General features: G+C 36.9%; 3 protein-coding genes and 1 pseudogene across 4 annotated transcripts; 3 read left to right on the top strand and 1 right to left on the bottom strand.

Annotated features, from left to right (window-relative positions):
* The first annotated feature begins 1,623 nt into the window (after positions 1-1,623).
* LOC103961969 (UMP-CMP kinase-like) lies at positions 1,624-4,085 on the top strand. 2 transcript variants are annotated; one of them, XM_009374623.3, is made up of 9 exons: positions 1,624-1,844; positions 1,955-2,014; positions 2,127-2,160; positions 2,251-2,368; positions 2,463-2,619; positions 2,866-2,946; positions 3,025-3,132; positions 3,387-3,451; positions 3,711-4,085. In XM_009374623.3, the coding sequence occupies exons 1-9, from the start codon at positions 1,779-1,781 to the stop codon at positions 3,715-3,717; spliced, it is 696 nt and encodes a 231-aa protein (XP_009372898.1). In that variant the 5' UTR covers positions 1,624-1,778; the 3' UTR covers positions 3,718-4,085. The 2 variants fall into 2 exon arrangements, with proteins under 2 accessions (XP_009372898.1, XP_009372899.1); XM_009374624.3 differs by lacking the exon at positions 3,025-3,132.
* LOC103962001 lies at positions 3,910-5,914 on the top strand (annotated as a pseudogene).
* Positions 5,915-12,108: 6,194 nt separating this feature from the next.
* LOC103959840 (21 kDa protein) lies at positions 12,109-13,001 on the top strand. Its single transcript, XM_009372209.3, has one exon. It carries the CDS (start codon positions 12,203-12,205, stop codon positions 12,785-12,787), a length of 585 nt encoding a protein of 194 aa, XP_009370484.2. The 5' UTR covers positions 12,109-12,202; the 3' UTR covers positions 12,788-13,001.
* A 2,476-nt stretch (positions 13,002-15,477) lies between these two features.
* Positions 15,478-16,362, bottom strand: LOC103961999 (pectinesterase inhibitor 4-like). The gene has a single exon (XM_009374657.2). It carries the CDS (start codon positions 16,337-16,339, stop codon positions 15,722-15,724), a length of 618 nt encoding a protein of 205 aa, XP_009372932.1. The 5' UTR covers positions 16,340-16,362; the 3' UTR covers positions 15,478-15,721.
* Positions 16,363-17,202: the final 840 nt, after the last annotated feature.

Consider the following 17,202-nt stretch of genomic DNA (forward strand, 5'->3'; position numbering starts at 1 on the left):
TGTTATAACTCTTCACTTTAGTCATTGAAACTTAAAATCGTTTGAAATGGTCAGTGTGATAGTCCACCAGCAATCATGTGGTCATTATGTGAAAAATCTCCGTTAAATTGAAGAAATTTTTGTCATATCAACATCTTTCCTTGAACTGATGGTTTATTCAATTTAATGGACATTTTTCATATAATGAGCATAAAATTGACTGTGGACAATTACAGGGACCACTTCTATCGATTTTAAATTTCAGGGACCAAAGTGAAGAGTTATGAGAATCTCAAAGACTATTTTGGTTGAAAAGTCTATTTTTATACATGAGGTCTTAGAAAAATGAATAAATGTTTTTGACCAGCTAAGCTACAATCTCTTTGTAAACAATAAGCATTTGAATACACAACTTTTGCATATAAAAACCCTTTTGTTATTGCTAAGATCCACAACTACTGATATCATTATCCAAATTAGTGATGTAATGCGTGAGTTCATCCATCGTCATTAAGCTAAAACTTAAACATAATTAACCTTCCAAAACTTCAAGTAGCTCACATTTGTCCAATCAATTCAACAGGTGTGGTGTTCAATTTTTCAAAGATGTTGGTGGGTTGTGGTGGGGGGAGTTGTTTGCTCTCAAAATATTAATAAACTCGACATGAACTTTGAGTGTTTCGGCAGCAAACGATAACATCCCTTTTGTCTTTGGCCATGCAGTCCACAGTTTTCTTTCAAACCACCTCCTCGCGTGCAAAAAAGAAAATGTTAAACCCATCATTCACCAAAGCCGACATTATCTAAATCTTAAATCAAATGAAAAGTTCCCAATTATCAAATCATTGTCGAGTGTTTTTGAGTTTGTTAAGTTTTGATTTGCTTCGGAGTAGAGTTCGGTTTTGATTGACGGTATGATAATAATGTAATTGCCAAGTGAATTTTGTGTGTTGGCAACTATCTGGTTATTGATAAATTGTGAACTCCACGCATATTAACGATGAGATTAGTCTGTATGCGCATGTACAATTGATTGATTCTAACCAGTTATACATTTGTGAATCTCATGTGACCAATAGTTAGAATTAGCCTACACGTGTGTGCCACTAAATTTAGCTCATAGAAAGAGCATGAATAACAACCTTCTCATTCTACTTTTTCGGTCCTATTTCTCATCCCGAGGAGGAAACAGACTTTATGAATCGTTTATTTTTCAAGTTATTTTTTAAACTTTTGCAAATATTAACTAAATTCAAAATAACTTAGTCATTTAACGATTATTTAATAGATGAATCATGTTTCTCACTTAAGCAATACAATTTTGACAATATTAATCGAATAGTGAAATGATTTCCGATATTATTATTATTATTTTATTTTTTTGCATGGTTGATCGGTAAAAATTGATCTAAAAACAATTCTAACTATCAAACAATATTACAGAATGAAAAAAAGAACCGAGAACGTTGTTAGAGTCCCATAAAAAGAGTGCTTTGTGGGTATATCATGAGGATGATGATGATGAATTTTGGGCTTCTTTTTCTGTTGGGTTGGGATTTTCGGCTAGCCATTCATCTTGGAGCCCAATTGAAATATGAAATGGACTTGGTGGATTAAAGTTCTAACAGCCCATAAGCATTCGTATTTTGTTTCGTCTCCCTCTGAACGAAGATGGACCAACGTGCGGTGCACCCCCACCAGGAGGCAATAACGCGATCTACCTGTTCGACGTAATGCCTCAGTGAAAAACGTCAACCCAAAAAGCTAAAACAATCGGAGCAGCTCAACGCTACAGAGACATGTGGAGGCGCGCGGCTTCTCTTTCTCCTCTGGTTTCTCGCTCGAAACCCTCAAAACTTTGCCAGGTATATGCAACTCCACACTCTCCCTCAGCTCGCATTCAATCGCAATCACCAATTTACGTTATTTTTATTCGTTTACTGATGAAGTGTTATTGATTACTGACCGACCACAGGAAGCATGCACGTTCAAGGTTTGGGAATCGTTTTCCTCGGAATCCGATATTCCAACGCCGGTAAGGAAATTGTAGATTTAACCCAAGTTACGAATTGTTGAATGCGATCTTATGATGTAAGAAAGATGCAGTTTTTTTATCATGTTTGATTTGATTATGTTGTTTGATGCAGTCAAAAGTTGCTCCGTATATAACTTTTGTGCTAGGTAAGATTTTGGGATGCTTATGTTATATTTTTTGATGCATCTTTTCGGAAAGCCGTAGAGATTGTAACAATGTGGTGCTCTGAATCTTAGGTGGTCCTGGTAGTGGAAAAGGTACTCAGTGTGCGAAGATAGTCGAGGCATTTGGGTTCACTCATGTCAGTGCAGGGGATCTGTTGAGGAGGGAGATAGCTTCCAATAGCGCGTACGGGTAATAATTCTTTGTTCTCGTTGTTTGTTTCTGGTTAGCTTCTTTGTCCGTTTTGTGGTCTTCTTAATTCATTGCGTTTGGAATTGCGATTCAGCTCGGTGATTCTTGGTACAATTAGAGAAGGAAAAATTGTTCCCTCTCAAGTGACGGTCCAGCTCATTCAAAAGGAGATGGAATCAAGTGACAACGATAAGTTTCTCATTGATGGCTTCCCTCGAAGTGAGCAGAACCGCGAGGCATTTGAACAAATTGTGAGTTTCCTTCTATTCTTGTGAGCCAATATGGCAATGTTGACTATGTTTAATGCTTCAGAAAATTCAAGTCTTGTTTGACCTTGCTGCAAGGATCAACTTAATTTTTAGCAGTTAAATATCTTAATTTAAGTGTTTTCGAAAGAAAAGTCGCTAGATCATGTCATGCATATAAATGTGAAATCTACCGCAGTGTTTCACTTTTGACCAAATTATTCCTCATTCCTAGCTTCATGAAACTTGCAGATTGGCACAGAACCAAATGTTGTGCTTTTCTTTGACTGTCCTGAACAGGAGATGGTGAAGCGAGTGCTAAATCGTAATCAGGTGCTTATGTGTTATGTTTTTCTATAGGGTTGGATTGTGTATGTGCCTGCATTGTTTAATGTCTGATGCTTATTGCAGGGCCGAGTTGATGATAATATTGAAACAATAAAAAAACGTCTTGAAATATTTGATGAATTAAATTGGCCCGTTATCAATCACTATTCAAATACGGGAAAACTTCACAAGGTAAATGGCACATTCAGGGGTTGAATGCTTTTAAGATCGTGGCATTTGATACTTCGAGCTTCTTGCGTGTCTGAAGTTTTCTAGCCTTGAGAAGCTGATCTCTGATAATTTCCCCTTCATCTTCTGTTCACATGTATAGTTAATTGTGAATTACTTCTTCTTTGTGTCTTTCTTGTTGAGTTTGTTGCACACCATTTTGATTCGGGTCTAAGTTATATTGCATGAAGTATAAATTGATAAGTGCATGTGTGCAGATCAATGCAGTGGGAACGGTGGATGACATATTTGAAAAAGTTCGGCCAATTTTTGCTGCGCTGAGGTACATTCTGTTATTCCCCATATCCTGTTTTCAGTGTTCATCGTCTTTGGTAATCCTCTATTTTCAATGTCCTTGATAATCCAGGTTCTGTTCTTTTTTACATTAGAAACTTATATATGACATGAAAACGTAGATTACTGCCTATAAGAATTTTAATTTTGTGCCAGAAGTTAGCCTCTGCTCATATTTAAGGCTAACGAGGTTTTTTTTAGTTGGTATGAGGGGCCAATGAGTCAGTAACTTGTTTTTCTTTCTGCAGCAAATGAACGTTCGAGTAAAAGATAGCAGAGCTTGCAAGATTTCATGCTTACTTCTCTCTGGGAAAGATCACCAGAGGTTAGCCTGCTGTCCACAAGAGTCTCGACGAGTGGAAGTTTCTACTAAAAAAAGCATGGTGAAATCTAAATCAATTACTTATCAACTGGGTTAATTTTATCTACCCCGGATATGTCACTTTGATGGTTGCATGTACCCCGCTTAAGCCGGAAGGAAAACTATGCAGCAAGTGAAAAATGTATAACTGAGGTCTGTCGATCTCATTACTGTTAATCCAAAAACTAATCTGATACTTAAGATGCATGTACTGTTGTACAGGAAAAGATTATAATTTTGTTGCATACCTGAGTTAAGTCAATCGGTCAGACCAGTACCTATCCAGTAGATTATATCGACTTGTCAAGAAAATTTTTAAATTTTTTTAAGTATCTGGTGTCATCCGCCATTTTGGTGAAAGCAGTGTACTCTCCCAGTGGATTATAGGCCCTTTTAAATTGAAAGTTTGCAAACAATATTTCAAAAATTGGTGACCACATTTCACTTGCTAGCTTCCACACTGCAAAAATGAGCATACACTTCTTCCAAAAGCAAGAAGAACAAGAAGCAGAAACAACTTCACCAAAATCAGAACATCAATTCCCTCTCCTTCCCCAAGTCAACCCCCACATTATTTATCAAACCCCCTGCCCATACCAAGCTCCAAGTCCTCGACGCCGTCGTTAAGGACCTCGAAGCATCCATTGACAAAGGTGTAAACGTCGACACCGAAACCTTTGCTTCCCTCTGGAATATGCTAGCAGCTAGAAGCAATGGAGTATGGCTTCCGGGTTCATAAGCTCATTCCCAGAAGCCTTTTGCGTCGAAATGTAGGCCTCTAGCCGAAGCTGCTTAGACTTTATGCTGCTAGTAGGCGTAGGGAGGAGGCTCACAAGGTGTTTGATGAAATGCCTTAGAGGGACGTGCCGGCTTTCGCATGGAATGCGCTTATCTCGGGTATGCGGAATTGGGTTTTGTATGAGGATGCAATGGCGTTGTACTTTCAAATGGAGGAAGAGGGGATTGAACCAGACCGGTTCAGGTTCCCTCAAGTTTTGAAAGCTTTTGGGGAATTGGGTTCATTCAGATTGGTGAGGCTGTGCATCGGTATGCTTTTGGGTTTGTTGAATGATAGGTTTGTGCTTAATGCACAAGTGGACATGTATGCCAGATGTGGCGACATTGTGAAAGCTCTGAAAGTTTTTGATGAGGTTGCTAATCGGGACAAGGTTTCTTGGAACACAATGCTCACGTCACGAGTTACATGCGAGGCGGGCCTTTGCTGCAGGCACTGGACATCTTTCGCTAAATGTTTGATAAGGGGCACCAGCCGGATTCTATTTCTATATCTACAGTCCTCGCCGCGGTCCCATCATTGGAGCTCGTTGTTCAAATCCACGGATGGGTAATTCGACATGGGTAATTCGCCGCGGTCCCCTCTTTGAAGGACGGTGCTTTGCCAGACAATATGACATTTGTGTCAATCTTATCGGCTTGCGCCAATTTGGGTTTGGTGAAGGACGGCCAGAGACTATTTTCTGTCATGAAAAATAGATACAGAATTAATCCAATGATGGAACATTATGCTTGTATGGTGAATCTTTACGGAAGGGCAGGCCGAATCAAAAAAGCTAACGGAATCATAATGGAATGGAGTTCGATGCTGGTCCAACTTTGTGGGGTGCATTGCTGTATGCTAGCTACCTTCACGGCAATGTGAGCATCGGGGAGGTTGCTGCAGAGGCTTTTCGATCTAGAGCCGGATAACGAGTATAATTTCGAGCTTCTGATGAAGATTTATGGCAATGTGGGTAGGTTGGAGAATGCAGAGAGAGTGAGATTGATGATGGTGGATAGAGGATTGGACTCATAGACCCACAAAAATTAAATCTTGTGGTTGTCTTGCCACTAATTTTAGCTGGCCTTTAAGTCCTGGTTCAAAATTGATACAAAGTTGAAGGATTGCAGACAAGTGAATGTGGGTTGCTCGTGGCTATAAAAACCCTAGCTGTTCATCTTTTCTGTGTCTTCGTTGTGACAGAGAAGACACATGCAATTGCAAAAAGCTTCTGAAGAAATTTGATATCTAATATTACTTGTACTTGTCCAACATAAGAGAAAAATAAAAGCATTCAATTCTTTTTCCCCTCACTTACAATTTCTCTAGTGTTCAAGCAATTGTTATTTGTTATGTAAAAAATTAGATTCCCGCATGTTTGAAGTGCTTTTAGAATGGCTAAATTTTTTAGATAATTAAAAGCAATTTCGATAAGATTTGATTGAAAACGTTAAAACTCTTCATGAGTTATAAAAACACGTTGGAAAAGTACCGGATGCTCTTAAGAAGCGTTTATGGTTTGTAGTATTAAGGACAAGTGATCCAAACTTTATAAAGCCTATTATTCAGTTCTTAAGCTCCCAAACCTAAATCTCAACTACCACAATGTAATTTTCAATTAATTTGTGTTAATATAGAAAGATAGCACATGTGATGATTCAACATTTTTTAAAAGAAAATTATATCTTTTTCCGCAGATGCTTCTAGCTAGCTAGTCTTCTATTATTCTTTGCTTTCGGTCTCTATCATCTTAAAAAGTCTCTGGATAGTTTGAAAGTGCTCTAAAATAAGAGAATTTTAACGAAAAGTTTCTGGTGCTATTTACTTTAACGAAAAATTATATTTTTAAACTAAAAAATCAATTCTGGTACTATTCATTTTATCCTTTATTTTATCATTTTTGTTAAAACTCAAAATTTTCAAGTCATTTTCATTAGTTTTCCTTTAAATTAATTGAAAAAAATTTTGATAAAAATATTTTTGAAATTAATTTTTAGTTAAATACAAATGAATATTAGAAAAGCATTAAGTATTTCATGCAAGAAACACAGAAAGCAGTTCGACTGCTTTTGAAATCCAATAGAATTTCTTTAAAAAGAGTTTTCGATTATTTTAAAAACACTTACAAACGAACATTTAACTTTTGATATACTATTTACGCTCAACGTTCCCGGCGAATAATTGATTCTCGTTATTCATGATCAGTCTGAAACGTTCTCTTTTCTTTGGTATAATCATGCTCATCATCGCTCTAGTTACATTGGGAATCCAATAATTTCTCATGATATGGACAACCTATTTTCTTACAGTAACGAAGCTAAAGCATCAATTTTCTCCCGAAAAAATTATGTCTCATAATTGGTTGTATATTTTCTTCAAACCAAATCATTATTGAACAATGAGACAGCTGCTTAACACCATAGAATAGGTGTAACTCGTTTTTTCATTTCTCTAAAGAATCTCGCCCAAATTTTCATCCCAGTGCCCATTTTTTCAGCTTAAGAAAGGAAATTAGTACCAGTGGCCCTTTTTTTTCAGCCAGCCAAAACCTTGATAGCGGCCTGTCGGCTGCAAATTGTCATAATCTTGTGCTTGAATTGTTTACTTTATAGCTCATTTGTTGATCGCATGACTATATTGTTTTTCAAATAATGCAGTTTGGTGGGGACATTATGCAATGGTAGGAGCAATCACAGTTAACTTATTCTGCAGCATATTCCAATAATCTCCACATAATAAAATTTTCAATGTGCCAGGAACATGATTTAGTATACTAGTACCATAATACGACCGGTTGAAATTTTTTTTTTCAATTTTCCAAACAATTATATTATTACGCTTGTCAGACCGTGGTTTCAACACACTAAAAAATCTCTCTACTTCTCTCCAAATAAATCCTAGGTTCTCGCCTTTTGATAATCCGGGAGTCGGCAAAAGGCGTGGCAACCTCTTCTTTCTCCTGGTAGTTGATGAAATTTAATTCACCGGTAAAAACACAAGAAAAATCATTCCATCCATGCAGTTAGGTAGGTACGTATGTTCCCTTCACATTACTTTGTTAGTTGTAATTACCGGTTTCACATCTCTTTTCACAGTTTTCTTGTTCCCTTATTTATTAGGGTTTTGGTCACTTTTTGCCCTTAAGCCTTTGTTCTTTTGGCCTCTCACTTCACATTGCTTGCTTTCCCACATTCGATTTCTTCTTTGTTCATATGAACTATAGGGCTGTCAAATTTTGCCCGTAAACATGCGTTGGTTGAGAAGAGGAAGTAGGAGCAGAAATTTTAGAAAAGTCATCCGTCTACTAGAAATAGTGTCACACTTTGGCAGCTTATGTTTAAACACTTCCAAAAACCTTAACCTGCTTAAGAAAAGGAATTAATTAAAGGAATTGCGAACAATTTATTCCCTAATCTCATATTCTTGTCTATCACATGATGGGACTTTATTTTTCTTTCAATGGCCTCAATCAACAGCAGCCTCCTATGAGATTTATGAAAGATTCTGTTTCATTGAATAAATGAGTCTTTACAACAGTGTGTGTATATACACACACACACACACACACCTACTAATCATAATTAGCACCTAATTAAGTATAACTAATTATACTAAGACAACAATTAGTTACACTAAGCAAACAGAAAACTGTTATGATGTTCTGGATTGTGTGTCAATACACCCCCTCAAGCTGACAAGAGGTAATTCGAGAGAAAGTTTGGACTACAAAGTGTTGAACCGAGCTTTAGAGAGAGCCTTTGCGTGAATATCAACAATTTGATATTGAGTACGCACATACTGGACATGAAGAAGATGAGACAGTACTAACTCCCGAATATAGTGATAATCTATTTCAACATGTTTGGTACGAGCATGAAAAACTGGATTCGAAGAGATGGAGATGGCAGAGACATTATCATGCCATAAGACAGGAATTTTGGATAAAGGAAAGCCAATGTCTCTAAAAATCTTACAAATCCATGTAATATATGTTGCAGTATGTGCTAGAGAATGGTAAGGTTGTTGCCCAAATACACACAATATGCTTTGCTTCTTGGCACTCCAACTGATAAGGTTGTTGCCCAAATACACACAATAGCCACTGGTGGAACGCCGATCATAAACACAACCAACCCAGTCAACATCAAAGAAAGCAGTGAGATGTAGAGGACTCTTTCGAAACCATAACCCTTGATTGACAGAACCTTAAGAAATCTGAGGATCCTTTTTACAGCTTGATAATGTGTATCCCGTGGACAATGATAAGTTATGCCGTGTCCAAGTCAAATATTGTAGAGCACCAACAATGGACCTGTATTCATAAGGATCAGATATAGGGGAGCCAACATGATCTAATTTCTGACTACCAAGTGGTGTTGAACACGATTTGCAGCCTTCCATCTTTGCTTTAAGTAATAAATCAAGAGCATATTTCCCTTGAAAAAGAAAAATGCCCTCTGAAGATCTCTGGACTTCCAGGCCTAAGAAATAATGAAGACGGCCTAAGTCCTTAACTGGAAACAGTTTACCAAGTTGAGTGATAAAATCCTTACAGACTGAAAGATTTAGACCAGTGACGAATATATCATCCACATAGACCAAAATAATCACCAATGAATGAGAGAATGTAACAAAGAGTGAGCAATCAGATTGTGAGTTAGAGAAGCCAATAGATAATAGGGCATGAAACAATTTGTCATACCAAGCTCTAGGAGCTTGCTTGAGCCCATAGAGTGATTTATTTAACTTGCAAACATAAGAAGACTTAGAAGAGTCAATAAAGCTTGGAGGTTACTGCATGAATACTTCTTCTTTGAGGGAACCATTGAGAAAAGCATTACTAATGTCCAGTTGATTCAAGAACCAGTCAAACTAAACAGCCAATGTTAGCAAGATTCGAATGGTCACTGGCTTTGCAACAAGGCTAAAAGTTTCCTTAAAATCCACACCTTCTTGTTGATAAAAGCCTTTGGCTACTAATCCAGCCTATCCACAGAACCATTAGGTTTCCCTTTATTCTAAAAACCCATTTACAACCAATTAAATTTTGATGAGGAGAAGATGGAACAAGAGTCCATGTACCAGTAGACTGTAGAGCTTGAAATTCTTCTAACATAGCCTGTTTCCAATGATCATGCTTAGATGCTTGTAAATATGTAGTAGGAACAAATTGGGCAAGATCAATAAGGTGTTTGGTTGCTGTTAAAGCCCTTGGTTTAAAGATTCCAGCTTTGGATTGAGTTATCATTGGGTGAGTATTATGGGGAGGGGGAGGGGGAATGGGAGAAACAGATGGTTGAACAGAAGGTGGAGAAATTGATTGAGAGGCAAGAGGTGAAGAAGTAGAGCTGGAATAATGTAATGGAGAAGATGATATAGGAGAAGCTACAATAGGTGTAGTAAGAGGTGAAGTAATGGGAAAGGGTAAAAGAAAGGATGAATCTGGAACAGAAAAAGAGTATTGGGTAAATGGTTGAAGAGATTGTTGATGAAATGGAAAATGACTCTCATTAAACAAGACATGCCTGGAAATATAGACCCGAGATGTTTGCATATCTAAACATATACACCCCTTATGCTGCAGGCTATAACCAAGAAAGTCACATGGTGTACTCTTGATATCAAGTTTAGAAGAAACATAAGGTTTGAGCCAAGGATAGCAACTGCATCCAAAAACTTTTAACCTTGAGTAATCTGGAGGCTTTTGAAAAAAAAGTTCCTATGGTGATTTATCCGAACCAGAAATTGGCAATCAGTTAACTAGATAAACTGCAGTGGAGAAAGCTTCAACCCAAAATTTGTGGGGAACTTTGTAAACAGCAAGCATTGTTCGAGTGGTCTCAATTAAATGCCTATGTTTCCTCTCAACACACCCATTTTGCTCTAGGGTGTGAAGGCAACTGAATTGATGCAAAATACCATGTTGGAGAAGAAATGAACTAAACCCCTGAATCATATCGTAGAGTCTTGATTTTGTTTCCAGTCAAATTCTCAACATATGATTTGAAATGCACAAATATGGAGAAGACCTCAGATTTGAACTTCAAAGGAAATAGCCAACTATATTTGGTAAACTCATCGACAAACAAAACATAGAATTTATATCCACTAACAGAGGAGATAGGAGCAGGGCCTGAAACATCATAGTGAACAAGTTCTAAACTGTGATTAGTACTACTAGTGCTTACAAAAAATGGCAACTTATGATTTTTACCAATTGCACAATCTTGACAAAAGAAAGATACAGATTGTTTTCCAGTGTAAGCAAGCTTATTTCCACTTAATATCTTTCGGAAGATTGCAGAAGAAGAATGTCTAAGCCTCTTATGCCAAAGTTGTAAGGAAGCTGAAGTACTAATATTAGTATAGGATGATGTAGAATCTGGAGCACAAACATAAGCAGGTGAAGTACCTTGCACATGATAAAAGCCAGAGCTAACTAGCCCTTGAAAAAGCATCTTCCCTGTAGAACAGTCCTTGATTGTAGAACCATCAGAATCAAGGAGTAATTGACAATAATTATCCTTTAAAATTTGATATGTAGAGAGGAGATTAAACTTCATATGAGGGACATGGAGAACATTGTTCAACTTAAATGTTGCAGTTGGAGTTTTAAGAACAAAAGTACCAGTGTGGTGAATGGGCATACCTTGACCATCACCGATATAAACCTTGTCTTCACCATGATAAGGCATAGGAGAATGAATAGTAGAGATATCATTCGTGATATGCGAGGTAGCTCCAGAGTCCAAAATCCAGGTAGGAGAGGTAGATTTAGCAGTGGTATGAGCACACATTGCTGCTAATTTAGCTGGTGGAATTTTCCCAGCAAACGCATGATTCATGTGTTCAAAGCAGTCAATGGCTTCATGATCCTGAGAGTGACAAATTTGATACCATATGAGATTTATGAAAGATTATGTTTCATTGAATAAATGAGTCTTTACAACTGTGTGTGTATGTATATATATACACACACCTGCTAATCATAATTAGCACCTAATCAAGTATAACTAATTATACTAAGACAACAATTAGTTACACTAAGCAAACAGAAAACTGTTATGATGTGCTGGATTGTGTGTCAATACCTCCCAAGTAATATGTGGATCCCACTTAACTAGCAAACCTTGTTGGAATTGTACTGGGAAAGTGTTATTCATACAGCTATTTTTATCTCTTACATATCTTTGTAAATTTTTTGTCAGTGATATTCTTCAATTCATTGATCTGACTATCAAAAATTGATAAATATATGTGAGAAGTAAAAATTAGTATGTGAATAGCACTAACCTGTATAAAAGTAGAAACTGTGTCACGTCGGTGGACAAAACATTAGGTACTTATATGAGGTTGAAAATTACAGACTGGGATCATGTGCCTAAATTTCTATGAAATTGGCAAAGATACATATAAAATCATAAGCCATTTATCTACACATTTATCTTTGCCCTTTCACGTTCCTATACACCAAAGAAAGATACCGTGCGGAAATCATATCTCTATAAGTACGCATCCCCTCACACTCATCTGAGTCATCACCCATTCACAGATCTCAACCTTTCCCATATCCAGTCCCACTCCAACTCCAACTTTCTTCAATGGCTAAAGCCTCAATTATCTTGCTTCTTCTCCCCATTGTCTACTTTGTTTCCACAGCCAAATCTTCATCCACCACAACTCCTACGAACTTCATCAGCGACTCATGCAGCGCAACCACCTACCCAGAAGTCTGCGTCAAATCCCTCTCTTCCTACGCCAGTTCAATCAAACAAAACCCCCGCCGGCTGGCCCAGGCCGCCTTGTCCGTCAGCCTAACAAAAGCACAGAGCGCCAAAACATTCGTGACCAGGTTGGCCAAGTTTAAGGGACTAAAATCCAGGGAGTACGGAGCCATCAAGGACTGCATGGAGGAGATAGGGGACACCGTGGATAGGCTGAGCAATTCCGTACAGGAGCTGAAGAACATGGGGAAATCCAAGGGTCAGGATTTCTTGTGGCACATGAGTAACGTGGAGACTTGGGTCAGTGCTGCTTTGACTGATGATAACACGTGTCTTGATGGGTTCTCCGGGAAGACATTGAACGGAAAGATCAAGTCGGCCGTTAGAGCTCAGGTGCTTAATGTTGCTCAGTGCACTAGTAATGCACTCTCCTTGTGCAACCGGTTTGCGGGCAAGCACTGATGAGCTGCTGAGTTTTTGCTTATTTTGTTTTTGGTTTGGTTTTCTGAGAACTGTTTTGATGATGTTGTTTGGTTTCGATGTATAGTTGGTATGTTCAGTATGTTATATAGATATGAGGCATATAGTATATGCTCAAGTATTCTGAATCTCCCATATGTGAAGCTATGTTGGCTGTTTTTTGGTAATTGGTAAATCTTTATCTTTTGGAACTTAATTAAACCTGTTTTGGAGCTTAACTTAGTAATGAGATCCTTGATTAAAGGAGTAATTTGGATTTAATCGTTTTACCTTTTTTAATTGACAAATGAGATCCTTGATTGAGGGGGATAAAAACTGAAATACAATACGGTATAATCAGTTCAATTTGTTATAATATGAATAGAAGACGAAGTATAATATCAACAAATATTAACATTCAATAATTTTTTAACACATAGACTATGTTCCCAAACATGCAATATTCTTCTTTTGTTTTGGTAAAAACTACAATTAAGTCGAGCATTGGCTACACAATTATTTCCAACTCATGAGTACGTTATGTCGTGATGTAAAACAATAATTGAATGAGGATCGAGTAGAGAGTGAGCAGGAAAAGAAATTAAATAGGATAAGTGTGAAAATGTTAAAGGGAGGGAGCAGACAGAGAGAGAGAGGAAGAGGGGGGATTGGTTGTGGGGACTCGCCTGTGGCGGTGAGCACGTGAGTGGGAACGTAAGAACGCTGGCAAGTGAGAGCGACGATTGGCGACAGCCGACTGCCGAGGATTCTCGTTGGCCTTTGATTGTGAACAAGAGTCAAGGTTGAAGACCACGTGAAAGAGGAGATAACTAGTGGACAATGGACTGTCAGTACTTCTTAGCATGTATTTAAATATGGGACGCATAAATAGAACCCAACATCATATCTATTAAGATATTAAACTACATGCATTATATATTAATGCCATCAATCATGATTGTGGCCACCATTTTTTCCCTTCTTAATATTTGATTTGAAATTTTTTTTTTTGTATATTCTCTTTCATATTCTAACTTTATTTCAGTTAATGTGAAGAGCGAGATTTAAATATGAATACAGAGAGGAATATATTGTTCTAATAAAGGAACATTTTGTTTAACTCATGTTCTTCTTGTTAATGAGAAACGCCAAGTTTGGGAAGGTGGTGTGGAATGAGTGAACTAATATTTGCAGCAAATTTCACGATGAGGGGGGCTTGATAGTTTGCGAGATAGTACTTAGTCAATGGTTAGAGTTGAGTTTTAGTGCTGTTTATTCAAATTTCAATTTAGATAAGAGCTTGTTAGGTCATGATTCAAGATGCTCTAGAAGCTCCTTAATTTTATCATGTTCTCAATCGATCTATATATGTGTATGTCCATTTTTTTATTCTGGACCACTAAATTTGACTGCAAATAAAGAGTGCTGACTCACTGATTAAGGTTTTAAAGTTACCCCATGTAAGGAAATAATGAAGCGAGCGTAAGGTAATGTTTAGAAGAGAAATGTTGGGAAGATTTTTTTAAAAGTATGACTTTTTATGGACTCTCTGCCACCTTATGTTTTTATGTTTTTTGCACAATGTTTTATATGTTCGTACGGGAATAGACATTAAAGTGTGAGGTGACAGAGAGTGCATAGAGAGTCACACTTTGAGAGAGTTTAGAATTAGAATAGGAATGGAAGATGGTTCAATTTCCTATAATGTAACAAAATTAGCCATTTAATATACTTTCTAACATAATGTTGGATGTATCATTTGGGTCAATATCTAAGTGAATAGGGTGTTGAGTTTTCACCGATACATCTTGGGTTGGAAACTCCCTCCTCAGTGAATTATTGTAATGCTTTCGAACCATCTACTTCTTATAATAAATTTAACATTAGTTGTAACTTCCAAGCTTGGTTTTTGTTTCTTTTAAGAAGACCATCGACCAAGACCATATATCTCTAGTGACCTTTATTTTTTGGAAGATGGTTTTTGTTTCTTCTAATGAAATAAAATTAAAAGTATCAAAATTGTAAGGAAAATGTTTAATCAAATTTGTAAAAGGAATAGATGTTTAGTCTATGACATTTAAAAACGAGGCGTTTATATTAAAGCATCCCTATTTGTACATTAGGAAGTTTGAATTGGGTAATAACCATCCGTTCATTGTAACAACTGGCACGCACGGCAAATTCATATTTGAAATAGGGAAATGAGTTTTGTCCCCTTGTTCTGCTCATGTACAATTCTGTTTATTTATGTCTTTTAATTTTTCTTTGCTTTCTTCGTTCAAAGGTTAGAAATAAACAAGAATGTTCATGAAAAATAAAAAAGATGTGTGAAAATCTTTTCCTTAAATCATAATAAAGCATTAACCATGCATGCTTGGAATCTTCATTCATTCATCATTGTGAAACTCACATGGGAATTGGAATGGGAAAATTGCGGATACCATATAAAAACGTCAAATAACGTTCAAGACGGAAGTTATCCTATAAATGATGTATTCATGTCTGTTCGAAATACCAGTTAATTAAATCAGTTCATTCTGTTTCTTTTTTCTGGGAACACACATCGGAAGTTCGTATATACCGGATAAAAATTGTATAAGACAGCTAAAAGTTTTATCGATCGAGAATTATTACGGATCATGAGATTGGATCTTCAACGTGCAGCTTAGCTTATTTGTTGCTCAAAAATCAAATTCCTCAAATAATAGTACAATAGTTTGATAAAAAAAAATTAAAAAAAAAAAGAAAAAAGTACAACAGACATCACTTTTCCAGCAAATTACAGAAAAATCATTTCAAACAACTTTTAATTACATAAACAACCACAACATAAATTGTAAAAATCTATAAACTACGTACCAGCAATTTAAAGTTCAATATCAAAAAGAAAATAGATACAGTCGAGGAATTACAAGGGTGCGTTAACTAACTGCACTACTAGCTGAGTTTGTCGATGAGCGACAGAGCATTGCTAGCTAACCTAGCAGCAGTCACAATGCTGTTCTTGATGGCGGTCTTAATCGCCGTGCTTACCTTCATATCATCGAATTCATCAGTGCACGTAGCGTCGTCTGTGAGGACAGCACTGACCCAAGTCTTTATATCATCTTGCACGTCCCCACCCGTGACCCCCAAATTCTTCATTGAAGTCAATGAATCTTTGAGCTCGTCGATGGATTCCTTAATATTTTCTAAGCAATCGTTGATGACCCCTTTCTCCGTTGGGGTTAGTCCTGCCTTCTTAGACTGCTTTGACACTACGGAAGAGGCATTTTTCGAAGCTGTTAGGGTCACAGAGAGGGCATAGATACAAAGCTTTCGAGGGTTGGATTTGATTTTGGAAGCGTACGAGGAGAGGGATTTGTAGCAAATGAGTGGGTATGTGGTTGAATTGCAGGCGGTTTTGACGTAGGTTTTGTAGGTTTGAGAGGAAGAGGAGGTTGCCACAGTTGTTTGCATGTTTGTGATGGTGATCAATAAGAGAACAGCTGGGAGAAGAAATGTGAGAGCATGGTGTGAATTTGAAGTTGGGGTTTTGAAAATTTGAGCACCCATTTTTGTTGTCTTGGATTGATGGGTTTGTGTGTGTCTGTGTGTGATAGGATGCCAATACCAACTTATAGGCACCTCTCAGGTGACTTCGAAACTCCAAGCTTCTTGAAAATAAAAATAAAAATAAATGAAGTCCAGGCTAGCCATCTTAAAAATCCAAACTATGGCCCCTATTTTTTTTTTTTTAATAAAATACAAGCAATCGATGAGATGGGATCATGGGACATGCTCATTCGCTAGCTTGAGGGTACATTCTAGTTCGTGCGCTAGACCCAGCAGATTAAAAAAAAGATAAAATACAAAAAATTACCTTAACTATGGGGATCACGACAGTTTCATACCTCATCTTTTAAAATTGACAATGTCATACCGCATCTTACGAATTTGTGACAATGTCATACCTCCGTCAAATTTTCTGTTAGTTTTTCTGTTAAATGCTGACGTGGCAAGAGACGCAGACCACTTTCTATTAAAAAATTAACAAAATATTATTAAAAACTAAAAAAAATATTTAATATTTTTTAAATATTAAAATAATAAATAAAAGTAAAATTAAAAAAAAAAGGGGTAAAGTACAAAAAACTACCTCAACTATTGGAGTTACGACAGTTTCATACCTCATCTTTTAAAATTGACAATGTCATACCGCATCTTACGAATTTGTGACAATGTCATACCTCCGTCAATTTTTATGTTAATTTTTCTGTTAAGTGCTGACGTGGCTTGATTCGGGACCTACTTTCTATTAAAAAATTATTAAACACTAAAAAACAATTATTTAATATTTTTTAAATATTAAAATAATAATAAAAAGCAGAAGAAAAAAAAACCCTCATTTCATCCATCCCCTCTTCCCTTCTCCCTCC

The sequence above is a fragment of a genome, unplaced genomic scaffold, assembly GCF_019419815.1.
Source record: "Pyrus x bretschneideri cultivar Hongxiangsu unplaced genomic scaffold, Pyrus_bretschneideri_v1 Contig4, whole genome shotgun sequence".
NCBI classification, from domain to species: Eukaryota; Viridiplantae; Streptophyta; class Magnoliopsida; order Rosales; family Rosaceae; genus Pyrus; species Pyrus x bretschneideri.

What these genes read in the sequence shown, in the direction of transcription:
- LOC103961969 (XM_009374623.3), top strand. Translation starts at nt 1,779, where the DNA reads ATGTGGAGGCGCGCGGCTTCTCTTTCTCCTCTGGTTTCTCGCTCGAAA. An exon ending in AATCCGATATTCCAACGCCG is followed by an intron (nt 2,015 to 2,126) that starts GTAAGGAAATTG and finishes TGTTTGATGCAG; the next exon opens with TCAAAAGTTGCTCCGTATAT. An exon ending in GCTTCCAATAGCGCGTACGG is followed by an intron (nt 2,369 to 2,462) that starts GTAATAATTCTT and finishes ATTGCGATTCAG; the next exon opens with CTCGGTGATTCTTGGTACAA.
- LOC103959840 (XM_009372209.3), top strand. Translation starts at nt 12,203, where the DNA reads ATGGCTAAAGCCTCAATTATCTTGCTTCTTCTCCCCATTGTCTACTTT.
- LOC103961999 (XM_009374657.2), bottom strand. Translation starts at nt 16,339, where the DNA reads ATGGGTGCTCAAATTTTCAAAACCCCAACTTCAAATTCACACCATGCT.